Source organism: Hemibagrus wyckioides, linkage group LG03 (assembly GCF_019097595.1).
Source record: "Hemibagrus wyckioides isolate EC202008001 linkage group LG03, SWU_Hwy_1.0, whole genome shotgun sequence".
Classification (NCBI taxonomy): Eukaryota; Metazoa; Chordata; class Actinopteri; order Siluriformes; family Bagridae; genus Hemibagrus; species Hemibagrus wyckioides.
The window spans coordinates 18,117,448-18,134,079 of NC_080712.1; the positions used below are offsets into that span (position 1 = coordinate 18,117,448).

Sequence of the window (16,632 nt, forward strand, 5' to 3'; positions counted from 1 at the left end):
AAGCCCAGTGAAAGTTTAAAAAAATGCAATATTTCATTTTTAATCTCATAATGAATATTAATGCAATGTCATGTTTGCTATAAAATATGTGGCCTTGCATACAAAAAAACTTTCTCTGCATTGATTTTTCCCCCTTTAATAAGCCGGTGTCACAGGGAGGAACTTTTCTCTTAAATAGATGCCTTTTTTTTAGTGATAATAACATAATTATATGGCTGTAGACTATTTTTATAAGAGACATGATATTAGTTTACTCATATGTACTTATGATTGAATGAACTCTAAAACACTATGTAAAGAGTCATTCAACTCAAAAGTCGATTTATTGCTAAGAAATCTAAAATAAAATCACATTTTAATCAATAATGTGGACCATGACTGTCTGGTGTAACCTTAATAAAAAGCAAATTTTATCTTAATTTTTATCTTTATCTTGATTGATATGCTATCAGTTGTGAAATAGCCTCATTTCCAGTTAAGAGAAAGTTTACAAAGCAGTCAAAAGTTTAAAAAAAATATGGCAAAATGTATGTGTATAAAAGAATTCTCCTTGAGCTAATCACGTTCACAGAAACTTAAATGAACTAGGGAGTATTATAAAGTCCAAAAAACTTGCAAGCACAAACTCCTAGTGCTATGATTAAACATTCAAACTGGTTTCCATACAAGTCGAGGTTTGCAACAAAAGTGTTAAAAATCAGCTATGAGGAAAATTGATATATATAATTTATATGTATATGTGTTATTTTACCTTAGTTTACAATGAAACCACATGTGGCACAAGGCAGTCATTTTATAAATTTTCACTTTGAATGAATGTGGCTCATTTAAGACTGGGGAGATTTATGAGCCATTTACATGTGATTAGAAATGATTTCTAAAATGGAATGCATATCTCCTTCATAAAATTAAATAAATCTGTGTTTCTTATAGCACAACTACAAAGAAATATTGCAGTTTACAAACAAACCTTAAAATCATTGTCAAACAGCATATTTTTGTATTTAATAAATCCTTAAATAAGTTCTTATTCACAAAGTCAGATATACATGTTGCTCATGTGTACATGAGTCAGGTGTTCTCTATTGCAAAGTCCTCTAATTCACTCATTGTTATGATATGTGTTTGCCTTGGAGTCATTCTAACATTTTCAGTGTGCAAAATTTCCCTGCCAGTTTGTTCACGTGTCCTACAGACAGGTCTTTTTTGCTGTTGAACATTTCTGGGGCGTTCTGGTTCAGGATTCTCCTGTTCACTTGGTTCATGACTTGCTTTTAGGTTGTTCAGGTCTTCTGTGAGTGTGGCTGGTGCTGACATCTGGGATGATGACCTTACAGAGGGTGCGGATGAGACAGAAACAGGCATGGGCAGAAAACCCGGGTACACCACATACGGGTGACTCAACACCTCCAGTGATGCTGGTTGTGACAAGGTGCTTTGGGCTCTTTGACGCACATTGAGCTGGAGATATTTTCCTGTCTCAGGGTCAAAAAATGTCTTTGTCTTGACCTGCACTGGCATGTCCACCATGAAAATTTGCCCCGAATTTGGATCCTGTAGGAACTTTCTTTGGGTCATGGGGAAAGAATGAGCCACAATGCTAGGTGCAGGAGGTGCGTAATTTGGTTCAACATGATAATGGGATATCGGCGGTGAAGACTGTACTGACTGAGATGTTGACATTTGTACCATAGGTGAAGCAGGTAAACTGGAGACAGTTCTTATGGACTTGGACTCAGGTTGTACTTGGGTATCAGATGTCACTTTGTCCTCTACCTGTCTGATTCTCCTACTAGTGAGTCTTTTAGCACGGCGAAGGGCTTTATCTGTTTTAGGCGGAACAGTAGGTGGCTTGCTTGCTGGTCTCATGTCACTGCAGGCAGATTCAGGTCTCTCATAGCATGCTGATTCTGGTCTTTCATAACAAGAAGATACTGGCCTTGCATAGGTACGTCTAACATGTTCAGTGTTGAAATCTCTACTGTTTGTCATTACTGCTGAACTAGTAGCTAAACTCCGCACATCCTCAGATACTGTGCTCATGAGTGACCGGGATTCATCCCCTTCAATAACTTGGCTTCTTCTGTTGTAGCTCCTTGGTTCTTTTGGTGCCATGAACCCTGGGGACAACAGTCTGTTTCGAGCCTGGATTTCTTTTAGGCTTGAGAATCGATGTGAAGTTACTGATTGCTCATGCAAAACTGGAGAGTTAGCAAACTCTTTTGAATCATTCTCATTATCATAATCCACTTTGTCCTTTTCTGAACCATAACAGCTGTCAACTGGGGAGCAGATGCTGAATTCCTCAGAGAATGATCTGTGAAAGCGTGGCCTAACAGTTTTAGTAACTGAGGAAGGTTTACCTGTGTTATCTTTCACTCTGAACATAATAGGTTTCCCCGTGGCTGGAGAAGAAGTGTTGGACCGTGGCACTGTTGCTTGAATTTCAGTTAAGTCTTTCTTTGAACAGATATTGTTGCTTAATGAATGTGCTTCCTGATTATTTTTAGGTTTTTTCTCACTTTCCATTGCATTGACAATGTAGTATTGTAACTCCTCTGATGTTTCTTCATCTTTCACTTCTTCCTTTATTTGGTTATCTGTATGTCTATTTGCATTATTAAATTCGGTTTCGATTGACACTTGTGCTTCACATTGTGATTTTTTTACTTGAGGATTAACCTTTCTTTCCAGCATGTTTGCATTAAGTGGCTGCTGTGGACTGGGGTCATTTTTGTTCTGTACCTGTGTGTGTACAGGATGAGCAGCTCGAGGATTTTGGGGTTGATGGACTTCATGGCTTCTTGAATATCTATAATCCTGTGCAGTCAAAGATTGTTTGGTGTTTGATTGCATGTGGGTGGTTGATGTCTTTTCTTTGGTGCTTTCTGTATCTTTTACAGCACATACTCTATCATCTGAGCTTTTAGACAATGACCCAACTTTTGGATAAGCATTGATTTCACCCCTGGGCAAGCACTGTTTATGTCCCGCAGGTATTTCATCTGTAATTTTGTATGTTCGTCGTTCGTGGACTTGTGAAGGTGTTGTTGTTGCATTCAAATTCTCAGACTTTTTATTTACAGATGGTTGTTTGCTTTGCTCTGTATCACCCACAGGCATAGAAAAATTTGCTTTCTTTGGCTCCCCAGCTGATAAATTATACTTGCGATATGTGTTCATTTTTTGAAGTAAATCCTTTTCGGTAATGGTGTCATCTTCAGCAGCGATAACCCTCAGCCTAGCATAGTCAGCTAAAGCTGATATTTCTGGCCTAGTCGTTTTCTTCTCCCTCTGTGTAACCTCAGACTTAGTGAAGGTTCCCTCTTGTTTTGAAAGCACTGTATCATGATATTTACTGTGTGGATTAGACTCAAAGGTGTTTTTTCCATCATATGTATTTCCCTTTCTTTCTGGAATAGCATCTTTCTCTGGATGGTTCACAATACTAATTTGATCATGTTTGTCTCTTAAAATTTTTCCACTGGTTTGTGGCTGAGCTTTTGCTTCTTTTTGATTTTTTTCACTCTTACTGGATTCACATTCTACATTTTTGTCATCTTTAATCACAGGTAATACTGTCTTGGCATCTTTATTTAATGATGTGACTTCATATCTTATGATTTCTCTCTCCTTCTGTGTTGGTTCCCTTTTCCATTTCACATTTTCAGGTCTTTCTGTGTCATCATCTGTCAAGCCTGGAGCATATGATGCTTTTATTCCAATGACATTTGCAGATGTCTTGTTCTGAGCATTTTCAGTTACATTATTGGGTAGCGCAGCACCGCTAGTACTTACAGTATCTGTCTTCATTTGGCTCTTTATGTCTTTTTTATGCACTTTTTTATCTTCCAGTGGAATATCTGGTACACTCTGATCTGTCTTTCCAGTAGAAAAGGCATGTATAATTTGATTCTGATTGCCACAACTATTCTTTTCGATCCGTTCATTGTTGAAATTTGAAATTTCTTTCTGTGACTCTATCAACCTACTGACTTTTGCGTCATTACTTTTGACTTGCTCAAGTTCTGGGAATTTGCTTTTGCAGAGCATTTCTTTTGTGTCTTTTTGTAAAGCCTTGTTGTCTTCGCTGTGAATATGTTCTTTGCTTGCTTTCTCTTGTTTGAAGGCATCTCCTACACATTCTTCTTGTGTCCTGTTTTTGAGTGTGGGGCTTTTTGTAATAAATGTTTGATTGATTGCATTTTGATTGCTGTGAATTGAATACATTCCCGTGTTTGGGGTTTTAATCCTGACCTGACAATCATTTGTAGAGATTTTAGAACTGGGTTGGGAAGAATCATCACATGAGTAATTGATTGAATTATTGCTGATATTCGAAGAACTAAATCCAGCTGTAAGTTGTGAATCAGTCTCACATTTCGCTTGTACCATCTCATTATTTTTGTTAACTACATCATCATCATTTTCTTTTTGTCCTGTCTCCATTGTTTGTGCATTCTGTCCGACTTGCTTGTTTTCCTTCATTTGAACATTTCCATTTTCCACAATTTGCTTTGCTGCCTGAGTATCCACAAAGTCTTCACAAGCTGGTACAACCTTTGACATCAGGATTTCTTGATTCGCTGAGACATCCTGTTTAGTGTTTCTGTCAGAGTTCACAACTCCATCACCTCTTTGTGTGCATACTTCATTAGCTACCTGATGCTCTTGCTCTGAGTGACTAACAGGAACATGCTGCTCATGGGTTTTATCAGCATTCCTCAAAAGTTCAGGGGAGGCTTCTGGAGTCTTTGATTTTCTAGATTCTGGAGAATGCTTTTTAGTAGAATCAGCTGATGTCAATTTCTCAATAGGCGAATGGTCACCATCAATTGTATTATTTTGTGTTTTTTGTAAAGCGTTAGGGATAGATTCTTCCTTTTCATCCTTTTCATTTCCTTGATTTTTATCCTGCTCTTTTTGGTCTGACTCAACATGAATTGTATCTTCATTAGGAAGCCCATATTTGGCCAAGAGACTTTCATAAGATGAACTAATATTGTCCACCTCTGTTGATCTATAATAATCAAGTTTATCTTTGCTTGTAGGAGAATCATATTTTCTTACCACAGTTTCTTCTTCTGCCATATCGTTGTTTAAAATCAATTTTACCTCTTTACTATCCTCTTTACTTTCAAGGAAGTCACTTTCTTTATTTTTATTGCCAAATGTTTCTTTGTCGTCTTTTTCTACTTGCTCTATTTGATTTTTTTCTTGGTTTTCTGGACCAGGATTCATGGAAGCATCAGACAAGCTTGATACAGAAATGCTATAGATTACAGGTTCGTCTTCTGAAACAGCTTCTGATGTGCTGGAAACACATATACTGTATATTACAGGCTCATTTGTTGGTGAACTGTCTTCTTTGCTCGCAATGTGAATGACATGGCTTTCAGGTACTGGGTTTGTAATGTCATCATTGGACTCTTTCTTTTCAGCACTTTTGTCTGCAGCCGGTTGGCCACTATGCTCTTGATCTTTACTGTTTGTTGTAATGTTTGGCATGAAAAGCTTCTCGTCTGACTTCTCATGTTCACTGCATGGGGATTTTGAGTCATTACTACTATATATTCTTATGTCATCATTGGATTGTTTCTTTTCTGTAGGTTCAGGTTCTTGGAAATCTTTTGCCTTTTGGTTATGAGGTTTAATGTCTGGGGCTCTTTCACCATCTTCTTGTACTTGCTGGTTGTTGTTTTCAGTTACTTCTTTATCCATTATCATTTGCTGATTTTGGTTATCCTGACTGATCTTTAACTGGAATTGAGACACAGTTTTTAGGACTTCACTGTTTTCACTGTGTGGCTGCTTTGTTTGTGGTTCATGCTGGAGAGAATATTTGTACTCCTCTGAAGAATCAAGCTTTATACTGACTGGCTTGTTAAAGCTTAAGCTTGTTTGATATCCCAAATCTTTGCTAGCATGTGCGTCAGTGTGCTGAAGTTGCTGAAGAGAAGCATCTTCATTTGTTGGACAAGTTTGGATGGCCTCTGCCTGAATATCTTGATTTTCTAGCCAAGTTTCCTTTTCTGTGGGTTCTGTATTTGGCTTAAAGTACACCTGGTTACTAGTCTTTGGTAAAATTTCTGAAAGGACTGTTTGATTTTCACTTACTCCACTTTGAAGATGTTCCTTTTCTTGCTCAGTGTTTACTGTTTGTGTATTAGGGAAAGCAGTTTTAGAGTAAGCAGTTTCTGTAAATTCGGCCGTCTTCTCAACAGCAGGTGCATCAGCTTTCATCCAAACTGTTGGAGTTTTGTCTTGTCTAGTGTTAATTTCAAGGTCCCTTGCATTTGGTAAAGTTAAAGGACTTTCTTTTCTCGTGCCATTTTTACTTTTGGTTGTTTCTACCAAGTCATAGCATTTCAGAGAAGGTGTATTACTATCAGCAGTAGGTTTAGCTGTGTTGACATTTGACAGCTGTTCTTTTGCTTTGTTAACAGAGCTTTCGAGGGTTATAGCTTCCCCTGAAATGTTGTATAGTGCAAGACGGTTAGTTGCTGCTTTCACCAAGACCTCCTGTTTAAATGATGAGTGCTCTGTGTCATTTGATGTGCAAGGTTTGGGCAGATTAGATAAAGTCTTATCTTCTGTCTTGACAAGAGACTCCTCATTGCTAAAAACCTTGAGCTTTGGAGAGCTTGAAAAACTTTTGGCTGGATTTGTACCATTTGCAGCAACACTATCATTTGTAGATGGCTCTGTCTCGTTGTCTTTGCTAGGTTTGAGAAGTTGATTTTCTTTGGATTGCATGTTTAACTGGTGGACATAGTTTTTAACAAATTTCTGGACTTCACAATTTTTCTTGTCTACCTCCTCTTGAGATTTTATCATTTGAATCTTTGTCCTTTCTTTCTCAGTAGCAACTGTCTCTGAGACCCTTTCTCTCGTAAGTAATTCCACTTTTTCTGCTGTAAGAGATTCATATTTTGGCTCACCCTTTCCGTGATTTCTTTGTTCTTTATATAAGGGAACACTTGAATAAGTAATGTCTTGAAAAAGATGATTCAGTTTTTCTGCAGTGATTTCTTTTTGTGGTGACAGAACTTCCTGGTTTATCTGTCCTTTGTCATTGCTTATAGCTGAACTTTGCTTTATTGGATTTCTTGATGGAATAGCATGTTTAGCAAGGCCTTTTTCTTTAATTGCTGATATCTCCTTTTGAGCATGCGCTTTCAATTTTGAGGCGAGTATCTCGTGTTTGTTTTGTCCTTTTTCTTTATATGAAAGTGCTCTTAGGGTGATTTTGTCATTCTCATTACTTATAAATATATCTTTTCCTGGCCTCTCTTTCACATCATTTGGAATATGTGACTCCTTTCTGACATAGCCATATGATGCATTTGTATTTTCATGCTTGCTGTGGGATTTTCCATCTCGCTGTGCCCGTGACTGAACATTAGATGGTTCAGATTTAGCCGCTATATCCTCGGCTACATCAGATGTAACCGGAGAAGTTAGATTTTCTAATTTAGTTGGGTCACCAACTCTACCATTAAAACCAGATTTATTTTCTCTGATTCTTTTTGCTTGTTCACTGTCTCTGACAGAGAGAATGTCATTAATGTTAAATCTGTCCCCTCTTGCTTGTGAGCTGTTATTGTTTTGCAAAGTTCTTTGAGTATTTGGTATGTTAAGATCTGTATTCGTATGGCTCTGCTTGTTATATATCTGACTGGTTGGCTTGTGTTCCTCAGTTTTGGCTCTGTCTTCCGTTATCCAATTTCTTTGGCTAGTTCTTGCTGAATATGCTGTGCTTTGCTGCTGCATGCAAGATGTACTTGATCGGGGGTATGCATAATTTGATTCACCTGGTTGTTCTGCTTTCATTTCAGATTGCTGCAGTTGCCTTGACATGCACTCTTCATCCATAGTGTGTCTGTTTTCAGTTGTTGCAATATGCCACTGTTTGTTTGACTCGTATTTGTATGGCTGATAAGCAACAGATCCTTCATTATATCGATATTTCTCTTCCACTGATTGCAAAAATTGGGTTCTCTGACTATAATCCTTTGCAGTCTCTATATCACTTGTAGCATGTTTCATGGATCTCTGCAGACAAACTTCAGCTTTTTCGTGTGTTATAATTCCTGATCCCCTTGTGCTGTTTACCATTTTTTGTAGACCGTTATGTTGAAATTCATACAAATGTTGAGATGTTGCAGGTGTGTTTGTATGATCATCTTTTACCTGCTTATTTGAGAAGCGTTTTTCAGCATATGTCTGGAAAGAGCTTTCTGTGTCCTGAATCTGTTTTTCTTTCGGAAGCCAACTCCCATTTACATTCTCATTCACTTTATTTGTGCACATCTCCTTTCTCATAGTGTAGCTCTCATTGGCTAGAGGTAAATATTGCTTAGCAGTGGCTTTCCTCTGTTTGTCCATTTCTATCAGTGTAGCTATTTCTCCCTTATATGGCAGTGCATCTTTTATCCCATTATTATTAACCATCTGATTATATCCAAAACTTGCTTTTTTCACAAAGTTCCTCCCCTCTTTCTGAATGAAGTTCTGATGAGCTTCATCTTCTCTGCTACAGAAAGTATGTTTTGCTGACATGTCAGCTGACATATGTGCTGGTAGTTGCTCTTTGGAAGAGATGTTTTCTTTTTCCAGTCTTGTTGTGCAAAATGTCCTCATACTGTCATTAATGTGACCCATTGGACTCCCTCTACTATTATCATGTCCTGAATTTGTTAATACCTCATAATGCTCACTTTCTCGGTTAGTAAGCAGATTAGGATGAGTGTTCTGCGAGCCCAAGTAAGAGATATTGGAGTTTGTAGTGCCATACCGAGACACTAAGGTCATATTGTTATGTGATTTATCCGCACACTGTTTGTGGTCTGTAATTTGTAAGAAGGAAAGCTCATCATTTGATTGGACTGGGTTACAAAGTTCCCAAACACCAGGAGCTGTAGCGTGATCCTGATTAAACACTTTTGATCCTGATGTTTCTGAAAGTCTGGATTCACAACCTTCTTGTTTTGATGGTTGATTATTCATATCAGAAATCTCTGAAATTTTAAATTTTGTCGGACTGTATGTGCTCTTGACTCGTTTTCTGTTGTCTTTAAGGTTGAACAATAGACTGGATGCTTTGGATTTGTAGCTATCACGCAGTTGTTTGACATCAGACTGTGCTTTCGGGTCACTGTCACATTCAGAAGACAAGGGAGTATGTGCAAATTGCAGGATTTCTGATGTTTCTGTTTCCTGTCTTCCAGGAATTACCGGTGTCAGAAGCTGAGTGATGTTGAATGGGGTCGTTCTATTGGACATCTCACTGCTGCCTACTTTTCCTACTTTATGTTGAATTTCATATGTATGTCTACTATGATAAAGCAAGCTAGAATCTGGCCTGTGCACTTTCTCATTGGTTGGTGAGACTGTGGAGGGCCTGTTGCTTGGCAGTTTGTTTTTCACCAAGTTATTATTTTTCCATGGGGGGCAGTTAGATGCCATTTCAGACTCACATCTCTTCTCTATGGCTGAGGCTTTTTGGATTACTGTGGACCTAGAGCGCTGAGAGGCAGCGACGTCTTCAATTTTTCTTCGTGTAAACTGCCTGCCGTCTGCTGGAGAGCACAGAATCCTGTGTGTGGCTGTTAGTTCTTTGTAGAGAGGAGAATCATACCACCTAGGAAATCCAGTGGCTGATACAACCCCTGAGGGTTCATTCCTTTCAAAAGGGAATCTGTTATAATCCTTCCACAATTGGAAAGGACTGAATTCACTGTGAAAGAAAAGGTTATTGGTATTTAGTGCCTTGGACTTTGTTTTTGAGCATGTTGCTGAGTTCATCCGGGCCACTGCATGAATATTATTTCCATGAGATTGTAAAGGGCCTGATTTAAAATTCAGATGGTAACCAGAAGAGACCTCTGACAGTTCTCTCTGAATACTTAGCAGAGCTGATTTGTCCCATAACTCATTATTAAAGTCTTGGTATTTGTCTTGTACAGTGTCAGGAGCCCCACTGTCACAGCAATTCTCCCCTGAACTGAAGGCCTTAATGAGCGATGAAACTCTGGAAGCGCTTCTCTTCTGTTGCCATGTCCCCTCCATACAGCCATTGCTTATATAAGACAAACTCTTGTCTCCAAGAACATGCTCTTGTGCTACGTCCACACAGGAATGCTGGAATGTTGAGGCCAATTCGGGTTTCCTCTCAGTCTCCTCATACTGAATACAATGAGAGGAGAACTCCTGGGAGTTTGTCTTTAAATCTTTCTTTTGCAGGGCATCTTGGGCACAGGCTTTGCGTTGATCTGCAGGGGAGGAAACCTCCAAGTCATTGTAGATGGCATCCTCTCCAATACACAAGCTCCTGAAGGCTCGATCAGTGAGGCTGCTTACCTCCCTGTCTGTATCGTCCATGAAGCTTCCCACACTTGATGTGTCACTGATGCCGTTAGAGCACTTGCGAGGGCCATGTGTGCTTCCCCGCCGGTTTGCTTGGCGCTTTTCCAGAGAGCTCATTTCAAATACTTGCTCGCATGAGCGGGACACAGTTGCTTCTATCGCTCTCTCAGATTGACTACTTATGAAGTCTTGCTTTTAAGCAGGTCACCTTGCAAAAGGTGAACAGGTTGGGCTTCTTTCCTGCAACAGAAGCAAACAGTATTATGAAACGTGTGGCACAAGACAGCAGACCACTGATTTCTGAAGAAAAACATGTAAAAAAAATAAAATAAAATAAAAATTAACTCAATACTCTGAGTACACTCCTAATTTTTTTTGCCATTTTAAGCTTGCTAAAAATTTGTCACAGGGCTCAAAAATATATTGTCCAGCTGCAGTATGAGTCTCAATAATGACCTTCCTGACATGCAGTTAATAGAGACATGCTGTTGCTATGCACAAGAAAGAGTGTAACTTGCATCACATGAATTATTTTTAGAGTAGCAAGATGCTTTCCATGTTCAATTAAGGATGAAGCTATATGTCAATGTAAATAGGTATTACTGAAAGTTAAGAATCATTAGATTTAAAAATTCAATAAAAAATGCAGAATGTAAGCAATGATCTGGTTCTGTATTTCAGTTAAATTCATTTTGAATGGATAATAAAACCCTATAGTCATTCTTATAAGTATATATTTAGGCTTCTCTTGAAGAATCTGAAACCTAATTATCAGGCGTGTCTAATAGCACTATCACAGCAAAATTATAAAAGACCTACATCCCCATTTCTGTTTAAAAAGAACTTTATATTCGTATTTATTTTTACATGCAATATTCTTTAAGATTATCTAATTAGATGAATGTGCATGTATTATATAAAATATTCACAGAATATTTCACAGGATATTTTACCTAGTAATAGCTATATATATATATATATGTTATAAGTTACTATGTCATTATTAATTTCTTTTCATTTTGCAGCTGCTGCACAGTCCTCATACATGACCCAGAATAACTCCTTTAAAGTCCTCTTTTATCACTTGGCTAAGACTGCCATTCAGGAACAAGAACCACCATATCATATTCAGTTACAAATGCATTCAGTTAAACCACATACAGTACTGATCAAAAGAAAAGAAAAAAATGCAAACTAATCTTAATCACAATTTTTATTATTGCTTTATTACATATTGCATTATTGTGTTACTGAAATGAAATGCCACCAAGCACCTTAACAAAAATTCTGTCTGCTCACTAAAACAAAACTCTGTCATATCATGAGCACCAAAAGTGTTTGATTGCTCTGTACTTGCTTGTACATCAGGTATATTTCTGAACCTATACAATTTCTTGTATAGAACATGATATCTTGAAGCCATGCTTTCTGAAGATACATGCCCATTTGTCAACACTACACCCAAAGTACATTATATGAAGATTGTGCTTCATAATAGCAGAATTAATGAGCCACCAAAACATTTTTAGAAACAATTCTTATTTGTATTTGAACTGTGAATATTTTTTCTAATTCATTTCTTTAATCTATACCTAAATATATATCAATATCAAAAGCTAAAAAGCAACAAAATATGGTAAATGATTTCTGAGCTTACCTTTTGGCTTTAGATTCCATGTTGTAGTTGTTAAATTGTTTCCAGCTCTTCTAAACTAGAACATAATCAACAAAAATCCAGATCATATTGTCATATTATTGAGTCCACAGTTTTGCAGGAATGGCCTTCTGTTAAATTCTATCACCTCACATTATGGCAACACTTATTTTATGGTTCATTCCAGAAAGAAAATAAAAAAGAGAAGCAAAGCCCACTTACAATTAAGACCCCTGCTCCAACAGAGACATGGCTGTAGCCAAGACACGGTGTTAGAAAATACACTGAAATAGCAGTGACTTCAGAGAGCGAGTCCCCGAGTGGAGTGAGTAACACAGGCTGAAGGCTGACCAGTTGGTGTCAAGTGACAAAGTAATGAAATTAACATGCTTCTTAGCTAGTATCATGCTCAAACCATTTTTAAATTTACCTCATTTTGGCCTTTAAAAGTTGTAAACCCATTGACATGGAGATGATTGGATCAAAAATAAATATCCTCTTGTTGGAGTTGTTGTGGTGGTTCGCAGTTGTCTCAGCTTGGGCACATTTAGCCTGGGGTAAAAATAGCCTGTTGCTTCATTCGCTTTTTTTTTCTAGGACAGTGAAGTGCTTTAGACTTGTTAACAAATTGTTTATGACGAGATAAACACTGCAACACTGCAAAATATCATTGTTTCACTTATTTCACAATTACTGGCCTCTTCGGATATGACCAGTGCATAATTTGGATGAAAAATAAATGATATATACTTTGTAATCTTTCTCTCTGTTCAGTTACGTCAGAGTAATAAAGAGTCACAATGCAGTGGAAAAGCAACACTTCAAGCCATATCCTCCTAACCATTTTATTTACAAATGGCCCCTAACATTGAACCAGTCTTGCTTTTCACCCAGTCACTGCTATAATAGGAGATGGGTGCAGAGGCAACTTTCCCAGGAGGCCAGGCTACAGTCAAATGCTGGCTGCCTGTGAGTGATGGACACTCACATATGGACAGTGAGAACAGCAGGGTCGGCCATTATTCACCATAGCCGTCCTCCCTGCTCTTTACTACTCTGTTCTTGTAAAAGCAGTAGCTCCCCCACTGCCTCCTTAAACTCAGCACTCTTCTTGCCTCTGGATTGCCTCAGGGCTGTGTTTCACAGTGACAAAAACAGAACCTAGCATTCTTTATACTCAATGGAAAAGATACACCGAGTTAACGTCTTGTCAGGATGAAAAGGCTTTTTTTTTACAAAGGAGGTTGGAGGTGGATTTACATATGTACAGTCTTTTGTGACCTTTGCAGAGGATTTTTATTACCTTGTTTTTTTTTTCACTGTAAACTCCACCCTGACATTTTCCCCTTCTTTTTTTTGGTCTGTACACAACTTGTGGTGCTTCATTTACAGTTACACAATACTATCTTTTCCAAAGGATCGGTGTTGGCTAATGCAACAAAGAAAAGATTTACATGACTATAAAATCTCAGTGTATTAGTTAGTTATACCTCAAAGACAATTTAGTGAAAGGAGCAGAATGGTCAAGGTGTCTTGGATACAGGGGGAAAAAAGTTCAATAAAGTGTACAACAATTCTAGTTGCAATTTTGCAAATTTGTGAAACTCACTACTTTTAAAGTTATTGAAATTATTGTTCTGTTTATTACGATAGTTATTAGCCATTTAAATTGAATGGGTTTAATCCCAGCCTTAATAACTCAACAATAAGCAGATTTAAATGATTTACTGTAAAGCGTTCTATCTGTGAAAAGTTCAGTACTAGAAAGCTCTATGGATTTAAATAAATAGAGAAAATATGAATGTACCCCTTTAAAATAATGTCCATGAAATGAATATGTGCATGGAATTTATTTTAACAGGTAAATGGGCCTCTGGCAAGAGAAAAATTTGAGAAGCCATACATTAAAATATCTCATAACATAAAGAGCAAATGAAACTCCTGTTTATGTGCTTGATTTGCTTTAACATACAATAGATTTAATTAAAATAAAAGAAAAAGAAAAGACCATGGAGTATGCAGAAACTGATTGCATTAATGCAAAATCTAAGTGTTTGCATCTGGGAAGAAATCGGAGATATGCTTTAGATCTCATACCGGTAATTCTCTCTTTAAAATGCATTTGTAAGGTCAAGACACAATTACTACCAGTTTAATTGTAACATAATTATCCTTTCATCACCATTTAACAACTCTATCATAAGACATGTTGTGGGAGTTTGCATATCCATCCAGCACAGCAGTTACTGCGTGTATTTATTACTCTTTGTGAACAGCACCTTGCAGTCTTCGATAGTCAGAGGACTTGTACAGTGTTTATTGTATGTCCGGGTCACTGCTAAATTCTGCCAACACCATGCGCTGAATGAGATTCATTGCAATATAATTACATTCTGTGAGAATTTAATAACCATGATGCCACTTCAATGAAATTACCAACATAGAAACAATTTGATATTGACCAAATAGTCAATATCCCTCTCTCTCTCTCTCCCCCCCCAAAACTGAGATTCTAGTAATCATCCCCACCTACACATCTCACTGCAGTGCTGCTAGTGCTGCTTCTTGATGCTTTATGAAATGTTAATAATTATCACAGTTCACAACAGATTAATTCTTGGTGTTTCAAATAAAACCAGTGTTGCTAACAATATTGATTTCATCAGGGATATCAATCAGTGCATGACTTGTTAATCAAGTCCTGCCTTCCATTAAATAAAGTTTGAGATAAATTACTTTCCCCTGGGAGAGCGGAATTATGTCTTCCTGCATTAAAGTATTGCAGTGACTGAAAAAAAAATATTGCCAGCTCTTCTGCGACTCCTTGTTTTTCTTTTTTACTTATGCTTACTTGCTCTGCCTTGACCAAAATACCATATCATTTATCTTGGCTTTGTTATCACAACATTCCTGTTTTTCAGCCTGCTGGTTCTCACTCCTTTTCAGGTTTGAACTCTGTGATCCGATCTACGATATGATATGGTACAGCAATGTTATTCTATATTTAACTGTGTTGCACACTGTTGTACTAGATGAGCTGTCCTCATTTCATCAGGAGTGATGTCAATTTTTTATTTCCCATGATTTTTAAGAGAATGGGTTTCTCTTTAAGCTGGATTTGTTCTCATGTCTGCTCAGGTACTTGTTTCTTTCCACTGTTGTCTCTGGCTTGCCCAGTCACTTTCTAAATCTAGATTTAGATGTAGATGTAACCCTAGATGTATTTCTGCAAAGCTGCTTTGTGACAAGGACTTTTGTGCTATACTAATACAATGTAAATGTAAAAGAAATTAACTAAATTAACTTTGGTTGAATCTTACTTTCCTACATTAGCTGAAAGTGACATTATAATATTAAAACCATAAATGTATCTATATTAATACCTGAGCCTGAGGTTCTCAAACAGTGTAAAATAATTAAAGATGCACATTTATTCATTTGTCTGGTGTTTCTATCTATAGCTACTTACAATTGAGAGGATCCAATTAAACAGTTGAGGCTTTGTTTCAGGATCTAAAACTGGCAGCTTAGTGGCACTAGGTTTTGAGCTCCCACCTGTTCAAGCAAATAGACCAACTCCATCACCACCGAGCCATCTTTGTTCTCAGTTTAACCATGTTTAAATAATGGTTGTTATTTGTATTATTTGTTTTTTATAATCTGAAAATGTTTAACTGAAGCCATGGATATTCACACAATCACAGTTTTCAGACATCTCAATATCCACAAGACATTTTGCCAGAGTATGACAATACTCATAAAATCGCCTTTCACACAACTACCATTATAATTACAAAACCAATTGAGTGAGAATAATTTGCCCTAATGGCAGAGCCAATAAACAAGTAAACTGAGTGATTTAATGGAAGAGGGTTTTTGTTGCTGTGAGAGTGGCTCACATGAGTTTAACAAGAGCGAAGTGCACCCACAGGATGACACATATCCTGAATGTATGAAAGTGCATTTGGTTTGATTTCCCCTGATCCTCAACTTCCAAATAAAAGCTACAACAAGTGTCCCTGGAGCCTAGTCCAGTGCTTAACCATCCTCAACCTTGGCTGGACGGCCCTGAATGTGGTGATGAGGTGTGTGAAGCATATTGAGATATAGCTGAGATAAGACGCCCATCTGTTATTTTGTTGTATCTCCCGCTGACTTGTGTATTACATTAACAAGTCGTTTACTCATTGACGGAAAGCCTCTCGCCATGAGCTCTTTTAATCTGCGTTCATATGAAATGCTAGATTTCACTGCAGGCATCAGATCTGCAGGTGGCCAATGTCTTAGGCTTTAATTGAATAAGTGAAAGAATCAATTGATGTGTCTTATTATATTTACAAGTGATGACTCGATCGTAAATTTTAACTACTTATAATATTTTCCTCTATCCATTAATGCTTCACATTCCTGTCTATGTCTATGTATTGAAACCTCTTTATTCTTGTTAGTGCTAACCAGATGGTGTCACTGTGGAGTCCTTCTGTAACACAAGCAATATTACTACAGAATAATTACAGTGATCTGTCTCTCTCTCTCTCTCTCTCTCTCTCTCTTTCTCCTCTCTCTCTCTCTCTCTCTCTCTCTCTCAATACTTTCAGCTACACTCAGCT

The 16,632-nt window shown here is 37.5% G+C and overlaps 1 protein-coding gene across 2 annotated transcripts; it reads right to left on the bottom strand.

Moving 5' to 3' along the window:
* Positions 1–977: 977 nt before the first annotated feature.
* Positions 978–12,559, bottom strand: LOC131345427 (uncharacterized). Of its 2 annotated transcripts, none has more exons than XM_058378324.1 (3): positions 12,453–12,559; positions 12,026–12,080; positions 978–10,608 (listed from the first exon to the last, which is right to left on the bottom strand). In XM_058378324.1, exon 3 carries the CDS (start codon positions 10,483–10,485, stop codon positions 1,072–1,074), a length of 9,414 nt encoding a protein of 3,137 aa, XP_058234307.1. In that variant the 5' UTR covers positions 10,486–10,608; positions 12,026–12,080; positions 12,453–12,559; the 3' UTR covers positions 978–1,071. The 2 variants fall into 2 exon arrangements, with proteins under 2 accessions (XP_058234307.1, XP_058234299.1); XM_058378316.1 differs by having other exon boundaries at positions 12,245–12,537.
* Between the last annotated feature and the right edge of the window lie 4,073 nt (positions 12,560–16,632).

What these genes read in the sequence shown, in the direction of transcription:
- LOC131345427 (XM_058378324.1), bottom strand. Translation starts at nt 10,485, where the DNA reads ATGAGCTCTCTGGAAAAGCGCCAAGCAAACCGGCGGGGAAGCACACAT.